The 25,691-nt window shown below is 42.0% G+C and overlaps 1 protein-coding gene across 1 annotated transcript; it reads right to left on the reverse strand.

The window, feature by feature from the left end:
* Positions 1-2,433: 2,433 nt before the first annotated feature.
* On the reverse strand, positions 2,434-25,551 carry LOC110508218 (putative ATP-dependent DNA helicase HFM1). Its single transcript, XM_036966920.2, has 40 exons — positions 25,129-25,551; positions 24,554-24,648; positions 24,315-24,427; positions 23,813-24,101; positions 23,245-23,513; positions 21,176-21,217; positions 20,990-21,060; positions 20,767-20,899; positions 20,359-20,510; positions 19,734-19,811; positions 19,355-19,510; positions 18,173-18,373; positions 17,979-18,067; positions 17,828-17,871; positions 17,588-17,689; positions 15,395-15,540; positions 13,794-13,888; positions 12,605-12,738; positions 12,214-12,261; positions 12,012-12,092; positions 11,699-11,790; positions 11,424-11,530; positions 11,285-11,332; positions 11,042-11,139; positions 10,783-10,917; positions 10,296-10,381; positions 9,983-10,066; positions 9,616-9,773; positions 7,138-7,241; positions 6,749-6,955; positions 6,563-6,640; positions 6,320-6,444; positions 5,990-6,072; positions 5,768-5,874; positions 5,550-5,639; positions 4,616-5,335; positions 4,429-4,501; positions 4,102-4,207; positions 2,867-3,006; positions 2,434-2,745 (listed from the first exon to the last, which is right to left on the reverse strand). The coding sequence occupies exons 2-40, from the start codon at positions 24,622-24,624 to the stop codon at positions 2,679-2,681; spliced, it is 5,022 nt and encodes a 1,673-aa protein (XP_036822815.2). The 5' UTR covers positions 24,625-24,648; positions 25,129-25,551; the 3' UTR covers positions 2,434-2,678.
* Positions 25,552-25,691: the final 140 nt, after the last annotated feature.

A 25,691-nucleotide genomic window follows, 5' to 3' on the forward strand; every position in this document is an offset into this window, starting at 1 on the left:
AATAATATCCTATTGGTGAGCCAATTGGTAAATGCAGAGGGTCTTCTACTCAGTTATAAGGAATTCTTATCACTTTACAAGGTCCCTGTAACACCTAAAGACTTTGCAATTGTTTTAGATGCCATTCCCTCAGGTGTTGCTCTATTATTCAGGAACGTGTCAGAGCCTACCTTCTATTGACCCTGTTGACTCGTCAGTAAGAAAGATTAGTTTCTCTTTTGGTCCATTCAACAACAGAGCGATACGACCCATGTTGTAGCTATCTATACCTTATGACCTTATGTCATGCCTTATTGGAATGGATTTATTGATAATATCTGTTGGAAAAAAGTTTGGATGTTGCCACACACATACCTACATTTCCCTCGTCAATCTACATCCCATAATGACAACGTGAAAACAGGTTTTTAGAAATGTTTTCAAATGTATTACAAATAAACAGAAATATCCTAATTTACATAATTATTCAGACCCTATGCTATGATAATTGAAATTGAGCTTAGGTGCATCCTGTTTCCATTGATCATCCTTGATGTTTCTACAACTTGATTGGAGTCCACCTGTGGTAAATTCAATTGATTGGACATGATTTTGAAAGGCACACACCTGTCTATATAAGATCCCACAGTTGACAGTGTATGTCAGAGCAAAAACCAAGCCATGAGGTTGAAGGAATTGTTCATAGAGCTCCGAGAGAAGGATGGTGTCGAGGCATATATCTGGGGACGGGTACCAAAAGATGTCTGCAGCATTGAAATTCCCCAAGAACACAGTGGCCTCAATCATTCTTAAATGGAAGAAGTTTGGAATCACCAAGACACTTCCTAGAGCTGGCTGCCCGACCAAACTGAGCAATCGAGGGAGAAGGGCCTTGGTCAGGGAGGCCACTCTGACAGAGCTCCTGAGTTCCTCTGTGGAGATGGGCGAACCTTCCAGAAGGACAACCATCTCTGCAGCACTTCACCAATCAGGCCTGGTAGAGTGGCCAGATGGAAGCCTCAGTAAAAGGCACATGACAGCCCATTTGAAGTTTGCCAAAAGGCACCTAAAGACTCTCAGACCATGAGAAACAAGATTCTCTGGTCTGATGAAACCAAGATTGAACTCTTTGGCCTGAATGCCAAGCGTCATGTCTGGAGGAAACCTGGCACCATCTCTACAGTGAAACATGGTGGTGGAAGCATCATGCTGTGGTGATGTTTTTCAGCGGCAGGGACTGGGAGACTAGTCGGGATCGAGGGAAAGATGAATGGAGCAAAGTACAGAGAGATCCTAGATGAAAACCTGCTCCAGAGCTTTCAGGACCTCAGACTGGGGTGAAGGTTCACCATCCAACAGGAAAATGACCCTAAGCACACAGCCAAGACAACGCAGGAGTGGTTTCAGGACAATTCTATGAATGTCCTTGAGTGGCCCAGCCAGAGCCCGGACTTGAACCCGATCGAACATCTTTGCAAAGAACTAAAAATAGCTGTGCAGCAACGCTCCCCATCCAACCTTACAGAACTTGAGAGGATCTGCAGAGAATGTGAGAAACTCCCCAAATACAGGTGTGCCAAGCTTGTAGTGTCATATCCAAGAAGACTCGAGGCTGTAATTGCTGCCAAATGTGCTTCAACAAAGTACTGAGTAAAGGGTCTGAAAACGTATTCAAATGTGATATTTCAGTTAAAAAATGTTATTCTAAAAACCTGGTTTTGCTTTGTCATTATGGGGTATTGTGTGTAGATTGATGAAGGAAAAAAAGCAATTGAATCAATTTTAGAATAAGAATGTAACAAAATGTGGAAAAAGTCAAGGGGTCTAAATACTTTCCGAATGCACTGCACATTTGAATGGGGCTAGTGAACAGCTGGGCTAAACAATACATCTCTATGGCAATGACTAATGGTTGACCGCTAACGGTTAGGACTGTTTGGCTAGCAATATTTGATGAGGCGAAAAGTAGGAAGTTACTTAACATGTAAGCATATAAAAACATACAGAAACGTAAATACTTACAGATGGTGTCAGCATAAGGGCTATCAAATACAGGATGAAGAAGGTGGGAACTTTTAGGTAACAACAACCAACTGCTTTCTGGATTCTTCATCTTCTCCCATCGCAAGCACAGGAAGTGCAGCAGGATGCTGGATGTAACTGTGAGTCGGATCCTGGATGTAACTGTGAGTCGGATCCTGGATGTAACTGTGAGCTTGATGTAACTGATTTGGATACTGTATGTAACTAAAGCTGGATGCTGGATGTAACTCTGAGCTGGATGCTATACTGCATGTTACATCCAGCTCAGAGTTACTACTGTCTTCTCCCCTAGTGAGCACAGGAAGTGCAGCTACAAGCTGCAATTTAAAGACAGTCCACTAAAGGGAATAAAACACCATTATATGGTCCATGACACCATTACTATTGCTCTCTACACCCTCAGACTTCCTCTGAATAAATATTGTGTTCATTTAATAAAGTACACAGAAATATTACATTTTTGGAATCCTGCTAAAGAAGATTGAAAGTTCATACTCCTAGATAAACATTTTCAAATAGGACCAACAGTAAATCTAACAGTGAATCCCAAACAACAAACAGTATAAATAACAGTATAACAAAATTACATACACAATAACATGACAAATCACCATGAAACATTATCATGGAAATAGTCCATACAACTACAAACACTACTAAAATAGTCCATCAAATATCCCCATGAATGCCTCCACTTCCTTGCTGTAATCCTCTCCCTGGAGCCTGCAATTAAGATTAATGCTGTCTGTCAATGATATAAAGTTAATTCATAATCATGATTTCCATTAGTATGTATGAAAAAAGTTAAGAAAATTAAATATATTTCTCTATAGTCCCTCCTTACCTTTTGCCAGTCACATTGTCATTGTTTGGGGTAGTCGTCTTTGAGAAGAAATCAAACCGTTCTCCCAGGGGGGGAAAGCTAGTGTCAGTCTGTTTTGGGAAGGGGGGTGGTGCTTTCATGGGGGGTTCACTGAATGTCCTCTGCAGAGGGCAAAGATGTGTGTTTCAGACTACTTTTCAAATGTGTACTGAAACAAATAGGCTGCTAAACCTAAAACATAACATTGCTATGCCCTGCTATCTTTGATTTCAAAGCATGTGAATTGTGTGATGAAAGGTAACTTTTCATTCTACACTCAGTGGCCAGTTTATTAGGTACACCCATCTAGTAATGGGACGGACCACTCTTTTACTCCAGAACAGCCGGAATTATTTGGGGCATGGATTCTACAAGGTATTGCATTCAAACTTTGCTCAATTGGTATCAAGGGACCGAAGGTGTGCCAGGAAAACATTCCCCACACTATTTCACAATGGGGCAGGATGGGTCCATGGACTCATGCTGCTTAAACCAAATCCTGACTCTGCCATCAGTACGACGCAACAGGAACCGGGATTCGTCGGACCAGGCAACGTTTTTCCACTCGTCAATTGTCCAGTGTTGGTGATCACACATCCACTTGAGCAGCTTCTTCTTATTTTTAGCTGATAGGAGTGTAACCCGGTGTGGTCGTCTGCTGCAATAGCCCATCCATGACAAGTACAGCCGAGTTGTGTATTCCAAGATGCCGTTCTGCACACCACTGTTGTACCGTGCCGTTATTTGCTGATTCTTGCCATTCTCCTTCGACCTCTCATAAACGAGCTGTTTTCACCCACAGGACTGCCGCTGACTGGATGTTTTATGTTCGTTTCACCATTCTCAGTAAACCCTAGACACTGTCGTGTGTGAAAAGCCAAGGAGGCCGGACGTTTCTAATACTGGAACCGGCGCACCTGGCACCGACGATCCTACCACTCTCAAAGTCGCTTAGGTCACTTGCTTTGGACACTAACGTTCAGTCAAACAGTAACTGAATGCCTTGATGCCGGTCTTTCTGCTTTATATAGAAAGCCACGGCCACACAGTCTGTAGGAGCAAACCATTTTTGTGAACAGGGTGGTGTACCTAATAAACTGGCCACTGACTGTATATAAGAACAGAAGCCTTGGCTTTGTCTGCTGTCAATTTCATGTTGACCTCCGATCCAGCATTGAAATAAAGTTAACTGATACTATGGGTAGATAGTAACTCACTGTGGCCTTGTTGTCAGAGTGGCTCCAGCTAGCAGTAGCCTGGGAGTTGTGTGGTCTGACTGGGAGAGTAGTAACTGGTATCTGAGAAACAACTGGGGAGGTCGACCTGAGACACACAAATCATTACATAACAATGATAATCAACTGATCAGGGTCACATTTATCAAGTATTTGCAACAGTACCAAGTTCCTTCCTACTGACGTCTCTTCAACCAGAAACCAGTTTTGCCCGCTGGGAGAGACGACTGATGTTTAATTCAGTGAAATGACAGGGGTTTGACAGCTTGTGGAACTGTGAAGTCCTAGTTTGTTACGAGCTGAGCTCACCTGAGTGGGGAATTGGATGTAGTGAAGCGGGGTTTGGGCAGTAAGGAAATGGATGGTAGTGGTGTGGAGTTTCCTGAAAACATCAATACGTTTAACTATTAAATCATTTGCCCCACTGAAAAAGCATGAACAAAGAAATGAAATTTTTAACATTGATATGTTCAAAAATGGCTCCCTGTTAGAATACCTTTTGGCCTATCACAGTCCAGGTCCACCCCTTTAGTTTTAGCAACAGTGGTGCATGGCTTCTCGTTGGCGTGCACCAAGTTGTCATCGTCAAAATCGTCCCACTCGTCTCCCAGGTCAAATGTCACGCTGGGGGTGATTGACGATGAGAAGAAACCACTGTCGTCGGTCAAGTCTACAATGGAACTCTGAGAAAAAGACCTGCTCTGGTTTTGGGGGGTACTGTTACCCCTGCTCTGGGTTTGGGCGGTGCTTTGACTCAGAGGGTAACTCCTGCACTGGCTCTGGGGGGTGCTGTGGCTCTGAGGGTAACTCCTGCTTTGGGGGGTGCAGTGACTCTGTGGGTAACATCTGCTCTGGCTCTGAGAGATACTTTGGGAGTAACCCCTGCTTTGGGGTGTGCTGTGACTCTGAGGGTAACCACTGCTCTGGCTCTGGGGGGTGCTGTGGCTCTGAGGGTAACTCCTGCTCTGGCTCTGGGGGGTGCTGTGGCTCTGAGGGTAACCCCTGCTCTGGCTCTGGGGGGTGCTATGGCTCTGAGGGTAACTCCTGCTCTGGCTTTGCGGGGTGCTGTGGCTCTGAGGGTAACCCCTGCTCTGGCTCTGGGGGGTGCTATGGCTCTGAGGGTAACTCCTGCTCTGGCTTTGCGGGGTGCTTTGGGGGGTGCTGTGGCTGAGGGATCTTCCATCGTAGGCATTGGGCTTCCTCCATATCGAAGTGCCTTAAAACAAAAATATGGATTGGTTATGATTATGAGAACACGTTATTGTCTGTTTGCAGTAAATTTGAAGGAAGTAGTCTACTCGAAAATAATCTGTGTGTACATTTTATTGAATCTACAATAGGTATATTTCATGGAATCGTGGGATATAACAGTTTAAAAACAACAAAAAACAGTATGACAGTTTTTTTTTTTTGTAACTGAGACGTCCTACTTTGTGACTCCGTAAGGGTCTGAAGTTGAACAGGTGGTGGTTTCAAATCTCCCGTTGTCTGAGATATGTCTTCCAGGTAGTCATTATACTCTGTAGAGACACACATATGTTCAGTTACTCCTCTCAAGTGTCCATTTAGCACCCTTTCACTACCACACTGCTGTATTGAAGGTGAATGGAGTTAGAAGCCTCTAGAAGCATTTCAATACCAAACATACCATGGCCATAGGTCACAACATAAGCCATCTCTTGGGGTGTTGCAAAGTCCTCAGCTGAATCTACACTCTGTGGTCTTGCTAAAGCGCCATACTGGTTACCTTCATACCTTCAAAACAAGTTAAGAAAATATTTGGAATGTGTCAGATACAGTTTGGATTAGTAATCAATTAACTCCAAGCTAATGAACTTCGTCTATGTTTTGGGTAGAGGAGGGTACGTACCTAGAAGAAGCAGGTAGGATTGGCTTAGGTGAATAAGAGAACTGTTGCATGTTGGCAGCTCCCATCCCGCCATTCATTCTCATCTAAAGGAACCAGCAACAGGGAGATGAAACATTAATTCAGGTAAAAGTTCCTCGTTCAGTTAGTCGATGACAAATCAGCAAATGATCATGAAACACGTGTCACTCGTCTCTAACTTCAATGCATGATTTATGTGACGGTGTGAATAAGTATTTTGTTTTGAGCCTCTCACTCTCTCAAATTCGAATTTTAGCCCAAAGGGGTTATATTTTAAACAACCGCTGCAGCTGTTGTCAGTTGTTCTCCCACCTTGAGGCGTTTGACTGGTGTCTCCGTCAGTGTGTCACTCCTAGTCTTCAGGTCTTGGAGGTAGGAGGTGAAACTCGAATGCTGATTCATCTGCCTTTTCAGAACCCCCGGCCCTCCATTTTTACCTGGGAAACAGATAGGAGGAAATTGAAAAAACAAATGTAATCATTTGTGAATAAACAATTTGAAATGATTCTAAGTGTCAATTGAGCAATGGAGAGTTTGAGGACAAAAAAAACTCACAGCAGTCGTGGCCACATTGATCCTTGTTTTTGCATAAGTGGTTACATTGTCTTTTGCCTGGATCTGATTGTGAGGAATCTGTATTTCAGTGAGGGAAGTTGGGTTAAAAAAACAACAACAGTCCTTGCAAGTACAACCTAGCAATAGCTCAAAAGTATACAAATGTAAGGTATTGAATAAGTCTACCCTTTTCTGTAGCACATGTGGATGTGGAGTTTCTCTTCTGTGTTTGCTGAGCTGTTGGCTGTGTTCTCTGTGTTGCACCCTGTGATCTCTGAGCATTAGCCTGTGCTTGCTGCACGGTGTTATGTTGCTCAGGTGCGAGTGATTCAGCTCCGTACCTCTTCGGTCCAGAGAAGAAGGGACTAAACTTCTGTTGAATGTCCAACCCCACTGAAGAGAGGAAGATCTCAATGTAGTTAATAGAAAATATTCTTACTTTTCATAAATCTCAATTAAACAATTCCACTCTACTTAAACTGCCTTTTACAAGTTTGAAGCATTTTGTAGAAATGTATTTGAACACATCTATAATAAAAGTGAGAGAAAAATGTCCTGATATTTAGCTGCCTGACCGTATTCTGAGCTGACCAGATTCACATTGATCTCCTCTCCTTTGGAGGCTTTCGCCACTTCGATCTTCTTTGACCAGCTTCCCGACTTTAACAGCATCAAGTCTCTGGACGAACAAACACAGTCACTCTCCATTTCATCACTCTTTCCCTTTCTTGGTCTTGCTCTCTTTCTTTCACTGTTTTCCCTGTCTGAGTGTATGACGGTAACACTTTACCTAAAGCCTGCAGGCAGTAATCATCAACTAGATTCAGCCGCGGGACGATTTTCTTTCTTTCTTGAGGGGATGGCCAGGAGTCCAGAACATAATTAAGCAATAAGGCCCAAAGGGGGTGTGGTATATGGCCAATATACCGTGACAACGCAGAGTGCCTGGATACAGCCCTTTGCCGTGGTATATTGACCATATACCACAAACCTCTGAGGTGCCTTGTTGCTATTATAACCTGGTTACCAACAAAATTAGCAATAAAAATAACTTTTGTCATACCCGTGGTATACGGTCTGATATACCACGGCTGTTAGCCAATCAGCATTCAGGCAGTCCTTGAACCACCCACTTTATAATTACAAATCATTTTTAGACCACAAATTGACTGCAAGAATCCCAAACAGATATGTTTGATTAAAACAATAATTTCAATCCTTGTTTACATTTGTATAAGATCACGTGTCTCTCTATTATGGGTGGGAATACCTGGAAAGGATTCCTTAAATTAAAACCACTTGCAGCTATTTCTTGGTGTTTTTACTGTGAAAACTCTCAACAAAATTAACAGAAATTAATATATAGTACCAGTCAAAAGTTTGGACACACCTACTCATTCAAGGGTTTTTCTTTATTTTTTACTATTTTCTACATTGTAGAATAATGGTGAAGACATCCAAACTAGGAAATAACACATATGAAATCATGTAGTAACCAAACATTTTTATTTTATATTTGAGATTCTTCAAAGTAACCAACCTTTGCCTTGATGACAGCTTTGCACACTTTCTCTCAACCAGCTTCACCTGGAATGCTTTTCCAACAGTCTTGAAGGAGTTTCTACATACGCTGAGCACTTGTTGGCTGCTTTTCCTTCACTCCTTCACAGCACTCCCTCACTCTGCTTCTTGGTCAAATAGCCCTTACACAGCCTGGAGGTGTGTTGGGTCATTGTCCTGTTGAAAAACGAATGATAGCCCCACTAAGCACAAACCAGATGTGATGGTGTATCGCTGCAGAATGCTGTAGTAGCCATGCTGGTTAAGGGTGCCTTGAATTCTAAATAAACCATAGACAGTGTCACCAGCAAAGCACCCCCACACCATCACACCATCTCTTCCGTGCTTCAAAGTGGGAACCACACATGCAGAGATCATCCTTTTACCTACTCTGCGTCTCACAAAGACATGGCGGTTGGAATCAAAAATCTAACATTTGGACTCATCAGACCAAAGGACAGATTTCCACCGGTCTAATGTCCATTTCTCGTGTTTCTTGGCCTAAGCAAGTCTCTTCTTCTTATTGGTGTCCTTCAGTAGTGGTTTCTTTTCAGCAAATCGACCATGAAGGCCTGATTCACGCAGTCTCCTCTGAACAGTTGCCTCTGAACATGTTGAGATGTGTCTGTTACTTGAACTCTGAAGCATTTATTTGGGCAGCAATTTCTGAGGCTGGTAACTCTAATGAACTTATCCTCTGCAGCAGAAGTAACTCTGGGTCTTCCTTTCCTGTGGCGGTCCTCATGAGAGCCAGTTTCATCATAGCGCTTGATGGTTTTTGCGACTGCACTTGAAGAAACTTTCAAAGTTCTTGACATTTTCCGGATTGACTGACCTTCATGTCTTAAAGTAATGATGGACTGTCGTTTCTCTTTGGTTATTTCAGCTGTTCTTGCCATAATATGGACTTGGTCTTTTACCAAATAGGGCCATCTTCTGTATACCACCCCTACCTTGTCACAACACAACTGATTGGCTCAAACGCATTAAGAAGGAAATAAAGTCCACTATTTAACTTTTAACAAGGCACACCTGTTAATTTAAATGCATTCCAGGTGACTACCTCATGAAGCTGGTTGAGAGAATGCCAAGAGTGTGCAAAGCTGTCATCAAGGCAAAGGGTGGCTACTTTGAAGAATCTAAAATATTACATGTGTTATTTCATAGTTTTGAAGTCTTCACTATTATTCTACAATGTAGAAAATAGTCAAAATAAAGAAAAACCCTGGAATTAATATTAGTATTTATTTTTTGCTCAAACTTGGGGGCCAAATAAAAACCCCCATGGGCCAATTTCGGCCCGTTGGAGAACCCTGCCTGCAGGTATAATGCTTTATAACTTGTTATCATGTATGAACCTTTAAAACATCTTACAATACGCTTTTAACAAGTTGTCTCTACAGGCAAGCTTTAGATAAAGTGTCTCTATGCATGTATCAGTCTGTGTGTGTGTGTCTCCGTGTGACTCGAAATGGTCATCCTCCTTATCTTACGTGAGTTTTTGCAGGAAGACCACGTTGTTGTCACAGTCCCCGATGATCATGGTGACATAGTGGTGGTCAGGAGCAGTTCTCTTTGACAGCAGCTGTTCGTGGTTCTTCACGTTCACAGTCACGACAATCTCTGCGGTGGCGACGTTGTATCTTGGAAGCTAAAACGTGAGAAATACAAAATTAAATCACAGGTTGTTGGGGAGATGTATTAATTGATCAGTAATTGAAAAAAATACTCAGCTGTAATATTAAATGATATGTGTGGAAAAAAATTGTGTTTTGTCCCGACACCAAATATTGCTACAATGATTAATCTTGATCACCTTTTCCGTTCTAACAAAAATTCAACCAAAGCAAAGGTTTTTACCTGCTCCAAACAAACTTCATACTTGGGTAGATTGATGATAGCCTCTCTGATTTGGTTTCCGAATGGAGGATGTCTGTTGACGATCTAGACAGAAAATATTTGCATTTATTGTATGTGAAAGCACTTTGTGACGACTCTTGACGTAGAAAGGGGCTTTATGAACAACATTTGAAAGACTGATTTAATTGAAAGCCATGAAACTGCATTTTTGTTTCAGTGGGTATGTCAATAAACCATGGAGAAATTGAAACAACAGGGTGTTTAAATGAATTACTTTGTTTGTTATAGTCATCTATAGAGGCTGCATGCTCACCAGCTCCAGTTCCCTGGCGTTGGTCTTCTCTATCTTACTGAAGGTGGTGAGCCCAGCGTTCACCATGGCGGCTGAAAGAGTCAACCCTGGAACAGAGAGTCATCTGTGCCGTTACAGACATATATATATATATATATATAAATAATTATACTCTAAATACAATCTCATTTATCATTTTAAAATCAGCCTCATTATTACATTTCTAATTTAGCGAGTGCAGTGAGTGCATGCATTTTCATACTGGTCGCCCGCGGGAATTGAACCCACAATCTTACAAGCACCGGGCTCTACCCACTGAGCCACACGGGACCACTATATTTCTATGCTCACAGAAACTGTACTACTTTCATTTGTCTAGGAATAAATCAGTTGGTCAATGGATTTCTTAAAAAGGGTCTCTGAACACAGTAACATCATAGTAACTATTAACTACACATTTTCAACAAGCATTGACAGTATTTTTTGACATGTTTCAATGGCTTCCTACCTATTTTCTCCAGCTGCTTTGAGACATAAGGAGAGTTCTCCCACAGCTTGGCACTGAAGCACTTGGCCAGTATCAGGGAGTTGAGCAGAGCAGAGAAGCCTGTCTTGGAGCGCTGGTTTAGAAACTCTGCCAAACCTGGTTCGTAATCAAAACACATCTTGGATCAAAGAGTGTTTTTTTCAAAGAAAGCTTGCTTATCAGACAAGGCTCAATGCAAATCATCTTCTACTATCAAAATGTTAAGTGATTGATGACTTACATCTGCTGATTCGGACTCCATTCCGAAAGATTCTACCGGTGTCTTGTGTGAGTCCAAACTCTTGAATTGGAATGGAGCCAAACTGGGCCTGAATCAAGCTGAGGTGGAAGACGGGTATTGTGGGAAAGAGACGAAGTTCAAGAAAATACTTTGGAGATTCACCCAAAGAGAATACATGGTGGCGTCAATGTCATCCTCCATTTTCTCATGTTGGTACACTGTACGGGCCACTGCTCGACTTACCAGTTCACCTTCATCTCATTGTTTTTGATCTTCCCCTCCATGGGATACCTGGAGAAAAAAGGCCAGATATGAGCATTTACATTTGTTGTATATGTCACTTCACCTCTTCTTCCAATGTATCATTGAATTGTACTCTAACCTGATGGTGATCCTGTTCTTGTCCTTGTTCAACGTGTTCAGGGTTCTCTTCTCGTTCACTCTCAGCTGCACGTCAGCGAACTCTCTGCCCTTCGCCATCAATTCTATCTGTGTGAAGAGCCAGCTTCCATTTCAGTGGGATTCTCAATACAACATCTACTCAACGCATCTTTTATAATTTCCTATGTAACAAACAACACAATACAGAAACTCAATAAAAACAGTGTATGTGCATATGAGACATGCTACAGTGTTACCTTATTACTGTATACCTACCAGCTCAGGTAAGGTCTCAGTGCCAGTCACCTTGCTGAATTGCTTCATGGTGTCAAATGCCACACAGTACCTGGCCATCAACCTGCCTGCCTCTGTAGGGGATGAGCACAATTACACATGTCAAGAAGAGAACAGACTTGAGTACAATGACTTTTCGATGCTGGAAAGCAAATGTAGGAGATATCTGTATTGAATAAAACCAAACATGTACAGGGTTTGTTAGTTGTTGTACACTTCTGATTATAATTAATGAAATAAACAATAAAAGGCCATAATAGCCACGCAAAAAACAAAATGGGTTGCTGCTCTCAACCTGTAGCTTTGATGTTGACATCCTCATCCATGGAGACCAGACCAATGGAGGCCAGGGAGTTCAGGTTCTTCAGACAGAGCTCTGGAGCAGAGAGTATAGAGAGACATTATACAGTTAGTTACTACACAAACACATGATAGAGATATTCTGTGTTTTCAGATACGAAGTTCATATTAACAAAGAAAACACAGGAATGCCACACCTTGCAATTTGGCTTCAATCCCACATCGGTCCAAGTCGGTGGAAAAACCTGCAACAAAAAGTACGGACAGGTGTTCTCACGTATGATCTGCCAATGTATGTCTGACATTTATGACGTTTGTTAAACTGTTGTAAGGATGTAGCGAGATATTCTAAGTACATGCTATTAACTGTACTATAATAAGTTAGCATCCATGTTAACAATCGAACTGACTACTGCTGAAATATATTGTTAGCATGGGTGCTAGGCTAACTCGTTCATACTGAAATAGCCGAGCATCCATGCTAACGATGTAGCTGACTGACGGGTGCAGAAATAGACTAGCATCCATGCTAACGATGCTGGCTGTCGCTAATAATGACAGGGTGATGTCCAGTCTGTGTGTACTTACCATAGTGTTTGGGGTTCTTCAGTGCTCTGATGTAGAGGAAGGTGGAGCGGATCCAGTCCAGGGCCATGTTGACGTCTGAGATGGTGTGGAGGACGATCTCAGCATTCAGGTGCTCCACAAGGTGGGTGTGCAGACTGAGGAGGAGGACAAAAATACTTCAACCTCAATGTGAACCACAAAAGTGTATGAAATCAAACAGAGATTTAAAGAAAGGTACCGGTCTATGTAGTCGAACAATCATCACCACAATGTACTGTATCATACAAATTAATGTAAAACCAAATCATATAAGCTACACTCTGAAACAAGTGTTGAGGAACTTTGACACTGTACAGTCGTGGCGAAAAATTGAGAATGACACAAATATTAATTTCCACAAAGTTTGCTGCTTCAGTGTCTTTAGATATTTTTGTCAGATGTTACTATGGAATACTGAAGTATAATTACAAGCATTTCATAAGTGGCAAAGGCTTTTATTGACAATTACATGAAGTTGATGCAAAGAGACAATATTTGCAGTGTTGACCCTTCTTTTTCAAGACCTCTGCAATGCTGTCATGCTGTCAATTAACTTCTGGGCAACATCCTGACTGATGTCAGCCCATTCTTGCATAATCAATGCTTGGAGATTGTCAGAATTTGTGGGTTTTTGTTTGTCCACCCGCCTCTTGAGGATTGACCACAAGTTCTCAATGGGATTAAGGTCTGGGGAGTTTCCTGGCCATGGACCCAAAATATCTATGTTTTGACCCCGAGCCACTTAGTTATCACTTTTGCCTTATGGCAAGGTGCTCCATCATGCATGAAAAGGCATTGTTCGTCACCAAACTGTTCCTGGATGGTTGGGAGAGTTGCTCTCGGAGGATGTGTTGGTACCATTCTTTATTCATGGCTATGTTCTTAGGCAAAATTGTGAGTGATCCCACTCCCTTGGCTGAGAAGCAACCCCACACATGAATGGTCTCAGGATGCTTTACTGTTGGCATGACACAGGACTGATGGTAGCGCTCACCTTGTCTTCTCCGGACAAGCTTTTTTCCGGATGCCCCAAACGATGGGAAAGGGGTTCATCAGAGAAAATGATGAAGTCCTCAGCAATCCAATCCCTGTACCTTTTGCAGAATATCAGTCTGTCCCTGATGATTTGTGAAAATGTATATTTGACTGTAGAAGTAACCCATCACTATACCTGCTCTCAATAATTTCTGCCCCATTCATGAACTGCATGTACTTGTCTTTGGTGTGAGTCTTGGTCATGATCACTGCGGTTGCTGACGTATCAAACTGGAGAGGAAAATAATTCAGAGTCAAAGCCTTACATCAAATCAATGGACCGTCCACTTTCAGTGACACTGCTGCCATGGATACAGTGCCTTGCAAAAGTATTCAGATCCCTTGGTTACAAAGTGGGATTAAAATCGATTTAATTGTCATTTTTGTCAAAAATCTACACAAAATACTCTAATGTAAAAGTGGAAGAAAACATTTACACTACCGTTCAAAATGTTTGGGTCACTTAGAAATGTCCTTGTTTTTGAAAGAAAAGCCATTTTTATTGTCCATTAAAATAACATCAAATTGATCAGAAATACAGTGCAGACGTTGTTAATGTTGTAAATGACTATTGTAGCTGGAAACGACTGATTTTTAATGGAATATCTACATTGGCGTACAGAGGCCCATTATCAGCAACCATCACTCCTGTGTTCCAATGGCACGTTGTGTTAGCTAATCCAAGTTGATCATTTTAAAAGGCTAATTGATCATTAGAAAACCCCTTTGCAATTATTTTAGCACAGCTGAAAACTGTTGTTCTGATTAAAGAAGAAATAAAACTGGCCTTCTTTAGACTAGTTGAGTATCTGGACATCAGCATTTGTGGGTTCGATTACAGGCTCAAAATGGCCAGAAACAAAGACCTTTCTTCTGAAACTCGTCAGTCTATTCTTGTTCTGATTAATGAAGACTATTCCATGTGAGAAATTGCCAAGAAACTGAAGATCTCACACAACGCTGTGTACTACTCCCTTCACAGAACTCAAACTGGCCCTAACCAGAATAGAAAGAGGAGTGGGAGGCCCCGGTGCACAACTGAGCAAGAGGACAAGCACATTAATTAGAGTGTCTAGTTTGAGAAACAGACGCCTCACAAGTTCCCAACTGGCAGCTTCATTAAATAGTACCCGTAAAACACCAGTCTCAATGTCAACAGTGAAGAATTCCTGTGTCCAGTGTCTGTGTTCTTTTGCCCATCTTAATCTTTTATTTTTATTGGCCAGTCTGAGATATGTATTTTTCTTTGCAACTCTGCCTAGAAGGCCAGCGTCCCGGAGTCGCCTCTTCACTGTTGACATGGAGACTGGTGTTTTGCTTTACACCGCATTCAGATTTTAAAATACAGAATGGGCACTGGCTACAAATCAGGCAAAGCTAGTTGAAACATAATGAATAGAACACTTTGTAATTACCTAATTTCAACTAGTTTTTCCCACTGCATAGCGGGCAACTAGTTTTGCTCGCTGGGGCGGCAGGTAGCCTAGTGGTTTGAGCATTGGCCAGTAACCGAAAGGTTGCTAGATCGACAAATGTGTACAAATGTGTTGTTCTACCCCTGAACAAGACAGTTAACCCACTGTTCCTAGGCCATCATTGTAAATAAGAATTTGTTCTTAACTGACTTGCCTAGTTAAATAAAGGTAAAATATAAAAATAGGAGCTGGTTTTGGACTATGATTTGTAACCTGTGGTGCTAAGGATGCTGGGACTAGAGTGCGTGTCTGCAATCTGTACCTGTGGCCGGCCTGCTCGGCCAATCATCTGCAGCATGTCGGCGTCGCTGTACTCCTTGCAGGCTCCCCCGATGTAGTGCATGGTGGACTTGATCACCACCAGGTGGGCTGGCAGGTTCACCCCCATCGCCAGAGTACTGGTTGTAACTAAGAAACCACATACACTGCCTTCAGAAAGTATTCATATCTCTTGACAGCCTGAATTCAAAATGATTTGTTTTGTTTTTTAAATCCCCTCTCACCCATCTACACACAATGGCAATGCCCTCCTGCACAAAGCGAGGTCCATACAGAAATGGTTTGTCGAGATTGGTGTGGAAGAACTTGACTGGCCTGCACAGAGCCCTGACCTTAACGAACACCTTCGTGATGAATTGGAACACCAACTGCGAGCCAGGCCTAATCGCCCAACATCAGTGCCCGACCTCACTAATGCTCTTGTGGACACAAAGATCAATGAGTAGATTTAGATGGCGGGAATCGATGAAGGGTTGATTGATGCAGTTGAAATTAATCATTTTAATTTGTATTTACTAAAAATAGTCAAGTAAGACCTTAGATAACTCAAGAAATCTGTCATTAATTTTGACTTTTTGCAACTGTCTAGGATGTTTGGTGCAGTATTTCTCAAGTGAAAAAATGGGCATGAGGACGAGTCGTCTCTCATTGAATGACAACAGGCATTTAATTGAAGAAGCCCTACTGTTGACCAATTGCCGACGAGGGGTCGTAGACTTCAGCTACCGACCTCGGCTTGCCTCAAGAAAAAATGTTGAAAAAACCCTAGCCGAAGTCCAAAATGAACAAATCGCCACAAAATGTCATCACAATTTATGCACAAACTGTTTTGGCTGGGAAGCATGCCGCTTGCGTTGCAAAATAAATGTACACATACATGTTATTGAATCATTGCACACACACTGCTCGAGGCGCTAAAATAGAATTTGGTTTGCCTCTCCCATCTCCTCATTGGTTTTTAGGAGCATATATAATCACGTGGGTGATTGAGAGCTGAACTGAGGTCCACACTCCAGTCCCATCGGTAGTTGTAATGCACCTTAAAGTTGGTTGCCATATAAAGTCAAAAGAAGAAAAAGAAGCCTGAAGGAAGGAGGAGAGATGGCGAGAAACAAATTTAATTTACCGTTTTATCTGTAGATTAATTGTCAGAGTAAAGGACCTTATGCATTTCAACCTGCGTGTTCTGATCGCGTCTGGTGTGGGTGAACAAAATCTACTTGTGCGTGATGGTGGTTTGGTCAGCATGTTAGGGCTCAGATACACCAATAGCATTTGCTGGACGAATGTACTTAGCACCTCTAAACTTGATTTGCGAACTGTGAGAAATGTCAACAGTCAGACGTCTACAGCGTGTGGTCCAACATGCTGACCAGACCGCTCGTGCGCATGTTGATTTTGTCCACCCACACCAGACGCGATCATGACACGCAGGTTGAAATATCAAAACAAACTCTGAACAAACTATATTAATTTGGGGACAGGTCGAAAAGCATGAAACTTTTATGGTAATTTAGCTAGCTAGCTTGCTGTCGCTAGCTAATTTGTCTTGGGATATAAACATTGGGTTGTTATTTTACCTGAAACATTGGGTTGTTATTTTACCTCAAGGTCCTCTACTCCGACAATGAATCCACAGATAAAAGGGTAAACCGAGTTAGTTTCTAGTAATCGCTCCTCCTTCAGGCTTCTTCTGGTTCTTTGGACTTTATATGGCGGTTGGCAACCAACTTTAAGGTGCACCACCGACTGGACTGGAGTGTGGACCTCAGTTCATCTTTCAATCACCCACGTTGGTATATGCTCCTAACAAACAATGAGATGGGAGAGGCAGGACTTGCAGCGCATCAAGCATCAAAAATAGAACCAAGTTCTATTTTAGCTCCTGGCTAAGCAGATGCCCGCTGACGCTCGAGCAGTGTGTGTGTGCAATGATTGAATAACATGTATGTGTACCTTTATTTTGCAAAACGTTTATATTGTAAAACGCATCGCGCTGAACGACGGGCAGACGAACGCTAGATCCACATTCGTTGCAATGTGAGAGTGCCTTTACGCAGGTCTGCCATGGTGAAGGTCCTAATGCTTACACAGTACAGGCAGGTCTGCCATGGTGAAGGTCCTAATGCTTACACAGTACAGGCAGGTCTGCCATGGTGAAGGTCCTAATGCTTACACAGTACAGGCAGGTCTCCCATGGTGAAGGCCTCTTCAATCACCTTCCTGTCGGACACGTCTACCCCGGCGTGGTGGAAACCAACCCCAAACGTCACCAGGTCTGGAATAGAGAAAACGCCGGGCTAGTGATTTCACATTCTAATGCAATAATAGTTATATTCAAATCAATGAGAAATGTTTGCCTACATGATACGGAAGAGAAGGAATATAAATTATTAACCCTAAATTATCCACCAACCTCTGAGTTTTGAGTCCAGGAGAGAGTTTGCATACTTCATCAACCTGCAAACAGAAGATTCCAAAAATTCAATAAGATCTAACTAAACAGTAAGACATTTGTATTGAGTACCTGTACATCTGTAGAGAATAAAAAGGTAAGTAGCTCAAACCGTTGTTTATGCTCAATCCTCATGATGAACCTGGCATCCTTGGCCAGAACAGCGGCTGACTGCTGGACTCCTTTCCTTGTTGAGCAAAACTGTTAAAAAAAAATATCCCATGTGTGAGCTATTAACAATGGCAATACTTACAAATATGGTGCTGGTCATGTCTACATTTCAGAAACACAAAGAGAGTTCCTCACAACAAGGGTTGGTTTTTGGTCCGAGTAGGTCTGGATGATGTTGGCCATCTTGTAGTTGAGTGACAGGTCGAACTTGAACTCAGTCTGGTTGCTGCTGCAGGGGAAACCCAGCACTACCTTCCTCAGTTTCACAGGTCTGTGACTCTCATCCATCTCCAGACAAGTAGCAGGGCCTCTGTTATCACACAGCCAGTCTGCTATCTGCCATGTCAAACCATTCAACACAGTGAAGAGAGGGAATTTCTTAAAATAAATGCTCTGTTTAATGATAATTGGTAAATAGCACTACTTCCAAGACGCCTCCTCCTCTCCTTCCCTATTTACTATTCCCTTACTCTTTCTGAAGCAGACAGGACAGGACAGATAAGAACAACATATGGAGATCAGTGGAGGCTGAGGAATGGACGGCTCATAATAATGGCTGGAATGGAGTCAATGGAATGGTATCAAATATGGTTTCCATGTGGTTGATACCATTCCATTGAGTCCATTCCAGGCGTTGCTATGAGCCATCCTCCCCTCAGCAGCCTCCACTGATGGAAATCAGTGGTGTAAAGTACTTAAGCAAAAATACTTTAAAGCACTACTATCTGTACTTTACTATTTATATTTTGACTCTTTTACTTTACTACATTCCTTAAGAAAATATTATACTTTTTACTTCATACATTTTCCTTGACACCCAAAAGTACTCGTTACATTTTGAATGCTTAGCAGGACAGGAAAATAGTCAAATTCACTCACTTATCAACCAAACATCCCTGGTTATCCCTACTGCCTCTGATCTTGTGGACTCACTAAACACACATGCTTCGTTTGTAAATTAGGTCTGAAGGTTGGTGTGCCCCTGGATTTCCATAAAAAAATATTTTAAAAATAAAATGGTGCCACCTGGTTTGCTTAAAATAAGGAATTTGAAATTATTTATACATTTACTTTTGACACTTAAATATATTTTAAACCAAATACTTTTAGACTTTTACTCAAGTAGTATTTTACTGGGTGTCTTTTACTTGAGTCATTTTCTATTAAGGTATCTTTACTTTTACTCAAGTATGAGAGTTGAGTACTTTTTCCACCACTGATAGAGGGAAAGAAGGACTATAGTGAAGGAAACCTCTTTAGAGTATTAGACTATGACCAAAGTGTGCCATGACCCCTCTTGGCCCCTCAGCCACTTACATCCTTGATATTGGGGATGGTGGCGGAGACAGCCACAAATCTCATGGAGACGTCCTCCTGGGGGTTCTCTGCTGCATGGAAGGCATGGACCGCCTTCATCCTGCTCACCACCACCTCTAGTGTCGCTCCACGCGTAGTGTCTTTCACCACGTGCACCTAGAAACACAGCCAAAATTTAGTATATTTAGTTGTCAATGAAACACATAACATAATACTAGACAGATATGCACTAAGTACAATGACAAATTAAAAAACAATAGAACACAATCAGTCTGTCCAAGCTGTTTCGGAGTGTTATTTGACCAGGTCTACAGTTGCAGTGATACCGGAGGGAATTTTTAACAGAACATGAAGTAGCTACTTAGACATAAACACTGACCTCGTCAATAAGGAAAAGCCGGACCAACTGCAGCAGGCAGTTATCCCTCCACTTCCTGGTCATGCTGTCCCATTTTTCCTGGGAGGAACAGAGAAATGCGTCTGAGCTTTATCGAGAACTTGTTAAATGAAGTGTTTTTTATTTATTTTATTTTACCTTTATTTAACCAGGCAAGTCAGTTAAGAACAAATTCTTATTTTCAATGACGGCCTGGGAACAGTGGGTTTACTGCCTTGTTCAGGGGCAGAACGACAGATTTGTCAGCTCGGGGGTTGTCAGCTCGGGGGTTTGAACTCGCAACCTTCCGGTTACTACCCTGCCGCCCCAAGTGTTAAATTAACAGTTGGTCAGTTATTGTTTTAAAAAAAAATGAATCTTCTAATTAATTATCTTGATATAACACAATGCATCCATGCGCCCTCAGAACGAAAATGTATCTATTCTCGTATACCCAAGCCCTGTTTGCATGACAAACATGGGAATCCTGTCTGCTTATTCTTCAATGGATGGTTGCTATGGTCACAGGATCAGCCACATCATTCTGCTACATATCACACAGAAACAAAAATGGCTGCTAGTGACGTGCTTTAATGCGACATGTACACTGGGATACATTTTCACTTACAGGTGTGGTCATGATGATATGGGCGTCCTGAATCTCAAAGAAGTCGTCGATCTCTGTGTCTCCGGTCAGCTCCTTGCAGCTCAGGCCCAGAGGCTCGAATTTCTTCTTCCAGTCCTCAAAGCGCTGGCTGCATAGAGCTTTGATGGGGGCCACTGATGAGAATAACACTACATTTAATAAACAGTTTTCATTTAATAAATACTTAAAATTCAACATATACATTTTGAACACTTTGAAAGTGTAAATGTAATCAGGTCAAAAATGACATAGGTTAGCTAGCTTAACCCATACAGTAGCTTTAACTGGCTCTTGGTGTTTTAGATTGGCTGTTGATGTCTTAGTACATGTAATTTATTGCTTTTTAAAAGGATACTAAGAAACGGGTGGTCCTGATGTGACATTACTTACTATAAACAGCTTTGACGTTTCTCCAGGGCTCTGTGGTTTCCATCAGTAGGCGGATGATGGCCAACTCAAAGAGCACTGTTTTACCAGAACCAGTAGGAGCACAAGCCACAACATTCTTTCCTGTGTAAAGAACCTGCAAAAATAATTTTGTTCCAAGAAATCAATCACAGATATCGTTTTGATGATTAAGGTTGAAGATGGAATAAAGTGTAGATGCACTTACATCGTCCAGGGCTTTGGATTGGACGTAGTTGAAGTAAGGGAACTCTTTGAAGACAGATCTGAATTTTGCATCTGTGTTACTTTGATTAAGTATACAAACATATTCCAACTAAAATAGATTTGTAGATTTCGTTAAGATGAATGTATTTCAGCAGTAATTACTTGGGCTAAGGGTGTGAAAGGATACGGATTTCAGAGACTGGTCGGAGTATCCCAGGCCCAGAAGTACCTGATGTGAAAACAATAAATCTGTATAAATTTGAGATTATTGGCCACCCCTAGTGGTAATTGTGTGCTATTACAGCCAAGAGGGCATTGGGTAGGGCTCACCTCGTTTCACCTCATCAAGCCCTAAAGAACAGTGACAGCTGCTGCCATGACCATTAAACCTGAGTACATTCTTCAGCTACAACACATCATAGCAATATAATATAAATAAATATATATAACTACCGTTCGAAAGTTTGGGGTCACTTAGAAATGTCCTTGAAAGAAAAGCAATCTTTTTGCCCATTAAAATAACATCAATTTGATCAGAAATAGTGTAGACATTGTTAATGTTGTAAATGACTATTGTAGCTGGAAACGGCCGACTACATAGGCGTACAGAGGCCCATTATCAGCAACCATCACTCCTGTGTTCCAATGGCACGTTGTGTTAGCTAATCTAAGTTTATAATTTTAAAAGGCTAATTGATCATTAGAAAACCCTTTTGCAATGATTTTTTTTTTCATGGATGAAAACTGTTGTTCTGATTAAAGAAGCAATAAAACTGGCCTTGTTTAGACTAGTTGAGTATCTGGAGCTTCAGCATTTGTGGGTTCAATTACAGGCTCAAAATGGCTAAAAACTAATACCTTTCTTCTGAAACTCATCAGTCTATTCTTGTTCTGAGAAATTAAGGCTATTCCATGCGAGACATTGCCAAAAAACTGAAGATCTGGTACAACGCTGTGTACTACTCCCTTAACAGAACAGCGCAAACTGGCCCTAACCAGAATAGCAAGAAGAGTGGGAGGCCCTGGTGCACAACTGAGCAAGAACATTAGCGTGTCTAGTTTGAGAAACAGATGCCTCACAAGTCCTCAACTGGCAGCTTCATTAAATAGTACCTGCAAAACACCAGTCTCAACGTCAACAGTGAAGAGGAGACTCCGGGATGCTGGTCTTGCAAAATTATTCAGCCCCCTTAAGTTAATACTTTGTAGCGCCACCTTTTGCTGCGATTACAGCTGTAAGTCGCTTGGGGTATGTCTCTATCAGTTTTGCACATCGAGAGACTGACATTTTTTCCCATTCCTCCTTGCAAAACAGCTCGAGCTCAGTGAGGTTGGATGGAGAGCATTTGTGAACAGCAGTTTTCAGTTCTTTCCACAGATTCTCGATTGGATTCAGGTCTGGACTTTGACTTGGCCATTCTAACACCTGGATATGTTTATTTTTGAACCATTCCATTGTAGATTTTGCTTTATGTTTTGGATCATTGTCTTGTTGGAAGACAAATCTCCGTCCCAGTCTCAGGTCTTTTGCAGACACCATCAGGTTCTCTTCCAGAATAGTCCTGTATGTAGATCTCTGCAGTTCATCCAGAGTGATCATGGGCCTCTTGGCTGCATCTCTGGTCAGTCTTCTCCTTGTATGAGCTGAAAGTTTAGAGGGACGGCCAGGTCTTGGTAGATTTGCAGTGGTCTGATACTCCTTCCATTTCAATATTATCGCTTGCACAGTGCTCCTTGGGATGTTTAAAGCTTGGGAAATCTTTTTGTATCCAAATCCGGCTTTAAACTTCTTTACAACAGTATCTCGGACCTGCCTGGTGTGTTCCTTGTTCTTCATGATGCTCTCTGCGCTTTTAACGGACCTCTGAGACTATCACAGTGCAGGTGCATTTTTACGGAGACTTGATTACACACAGGTGGATTGTATTTATCATCATTAGTCCTTTAGGTCAACATTGGATCATTCAGAGATCCTCACTGAACTTCTGGAGAGAGTTTGCTGCACTGAAAGTAAAGGGGCTGAATAATTTTGCACGCCCAATTTTTCAGTTTTTGATTTGTTAAAAAAGTTTGAAATATCCAATAAATGTCGTTCCACTTCATGATTGTGTCCCACTTGTTGTTGATTCTTCACAAAAAAATACAGTTTTATATCTTTATGTTTGAAGCCTGAAATGTGGCAAAAGGTCGCAAAGTTCAAAGGGGCCGAATACTTTCGCAAGGCACTGTATATATAATTTCTGTCTGTCTGTCTACCTTGTATCTGAAGGGGCTGGGGTGTCATGGGGAGGACGTTAGCCCTCTTGGTGCCTTTGTCCGGTGTATGCGGTGGGGGTCCCCGGGCTGCAGCCGGACCCAGCCCGCTGAGGGGGCTGGGGCCTGCTGCTGACTGTCTTGCCAGTCGAGGCTCTGTCGCCATGGAAACCTGGTTGAAGGTTTGCTGCTCTCTGGGTCTTGTCTGGCTGTGGCGGGTGTTCAAGTCTGCACCACTGTTCACCACCTGACCAATGAGAGGTTTGAACAAACTGTAACGAGAACGAGATGATTTCATTAACGGGCAGATAGATCATAAGTGCTTGCAGTAATATCCCACATATCATGATGTAACTAGTACAGCCATATCTTTGATAAAAAAGATTACATTTCAGACGGGCTTTGCCAAATGTTGGATAAAGGATTATTTTTTTTTACACTCATTACATTGCAAAACAACAGTATCTGAATAAGACACATGATTGGAGAAAAAAAAAGACAGCAACTGACATTTACTATGTATTCTAAATGCAAAGTATACACACTCATTAGCTTAATTTGAATGGTTTACCTTCTCCGTACAGGTGGGCTTTGGCTGAAGTCCAGAGGAAAATGTTTCTGCTCCAGCGCATGACCAGACTCCTGTGGGGTTTCAGTTCGACCTCTGCTGACCATTGTGGAACACTGGGACTTGTTCATGAAGTCTTCCTGAGACCAGAGAGCACACCCGCCCTGGCCCTCAGGTTCTTTTCCTCCATCACTGGTAATTTGTTTAAAATCTGTGTTATTTTCTATGAAACCATCACTGCCGACTGTTCTTTTCAAAGGGGGAATGAATTTCTTGGACCTCTGAGAGAAACCTGCATTGGAGATGATAGAAGACATGATGATGTAATGACTGACAGGGACTGACATGACTTGAAACAAAATCCTGACTCCTAAGGCCGGTGTCAGACCCAGATTAAGCCTAGTTTTAAAGAAAAAAATGATGGTAAATGCATTTTAGTCTAGGACTATGCTTAATCTGGCTCCGGGAATCTGGCCCAGATTGAATCACCTCAAATGTAACTTACTGAATGATGAAAGATCCTCTGCCTCTTTTTGGATGTCCTGAGTGGCTGGAATCTGGGAGAGGGATGGAGGGGGTTCCAACTGCCAAGAACTCTGCTCTTGACAAAGTGGATTTCTGGAGACAGGACCAAAGCAGGAAAAGGGTTGAGCAAGCGTCCTCCATAACAAGAGCACCGTTCCTAGCTAAATATACATTTTGGAGGGCATGACTGTGGGATGCAGGTTGTTTCTAACAACTCACACTTTGTGGACAACTGGCCTCTCAAAGAACAAGTTATCCAGGGACAAAGTACACTCTTCTGAGTCCAACATCTTGCCAGTTCATGTAACAGTCATCTATAGAATTACAAAGTTAGATGTAATCATGGTATATGCAGCTGACACCTGATAGCCATTTCAGGGAGATGTTGCCACAACATGAGTCTTTGTAGGTTCTGCCTAGGTTTGCAGCAACTGGGAGGGATTGAATCAGTAGCCTGACTAGACCTCATAAAATATCGTCATACTTTAACCCATAAATCGTTTTTGTGCTAAGGCCTCAGGTTCTTTTCAAAAGGTGTTGAAGACACTACATCAGATCAACGCAAGATGGCAGTCTTGTAATGGACCTAACAGTTCACTAGCTAGCAAGCTAACGGTAGCTAACTAGGCAGGCTAGTTCGCTCGCTTTCATGTAAGCGACTTATTTGACAAAATAACAGTTTATTATGACCATACGGATGAGAGTATGTTAATTCGTATTCCATTTCAAACTGACTAGGGGTGTGGAAATATATAATTCCGGTTGCTAGCTAAGTAAAGTACATTTTAGCCTACCAATTTCGATGTGGGCTAGCTAACTAGTCTTGAGCCTTGACTCCCAATGCTCTTATCTTCTCTCCGCCCGGGAGTTAGGCCAGCTCAGAGGATTCAAACGATGCCTAACTAGTCATTATAATTCATATATCGTAAGGATTGATTTATAATCAAGCCGCTCAATAATGTACGATAGACAGTTCGTTTATGTATCTGACAACTAGCTAAACTAAGCTAGGCTTTGAGCTAGCCAGCTGGTGATTGTCAGCTTGATTGATGTGCTGCGGCTGCCTCTTGACGCCAAAACGACGGACAGGTTTCAAACAACCTGCTGTCAGATATAACCTACACATTCGGTACATTAACATGTGTATGGTATTTCAATATCCTATAAGATTATGATTGAAACATCTGTGTGGGGGGGGGGGACATAACTGTAACATTAAAGCCACAGTCTGGGATTCGGAAAAACAATTAAATCTACGCCCCGCCACTTGTCTTGTTAAACAGCGGAGGAATGGGGTGAAGAATTGTCACCACTTTCAAATTCATAGGCTGCGAGGGCCATCCATCATGATCAACAG

The sequence above is a fragment of the Oncorhynchus mykiss genome, chromosome 28 (assembly GCF_057628025.1).
Source record: "Oncorhynchus mykiss isolate SJ-2025 chromosome 28, ASM5762802v1, whole genome shotgun sequence".
NCBI lineage: Eukaryota > Metazoa > Chordata > Actinopteri > Salmoniformes > Salmonidae > Oncorhynchus > Oncorhynchus mykiss.

Bases quoted from the DNA above. Each gene is read 5' to 3' on its own strand.
- LOC110508218 (XM_036966920.2), bottom strand. From the start codon at position 24,624: ATGTTGGACTCAGAAGAGTGTACTTTGTCCCTGGATAACTTGTTCTTT. The intron at 11,140-11,284 runs GTAAGTCGAGCA...CTTCCACCTCAG, and splicing joins AATGAGATGAAGGTGAACTG to CTTGATTCAGGCCCAGTTTG. The intron at 3,007-4,101 runs GTGAGTTACTAT...TGCCCTCTGCAG, and splicing joins ACTCTGACAACAAGGCCACA to AGGACATTCAGTGAACCCCC.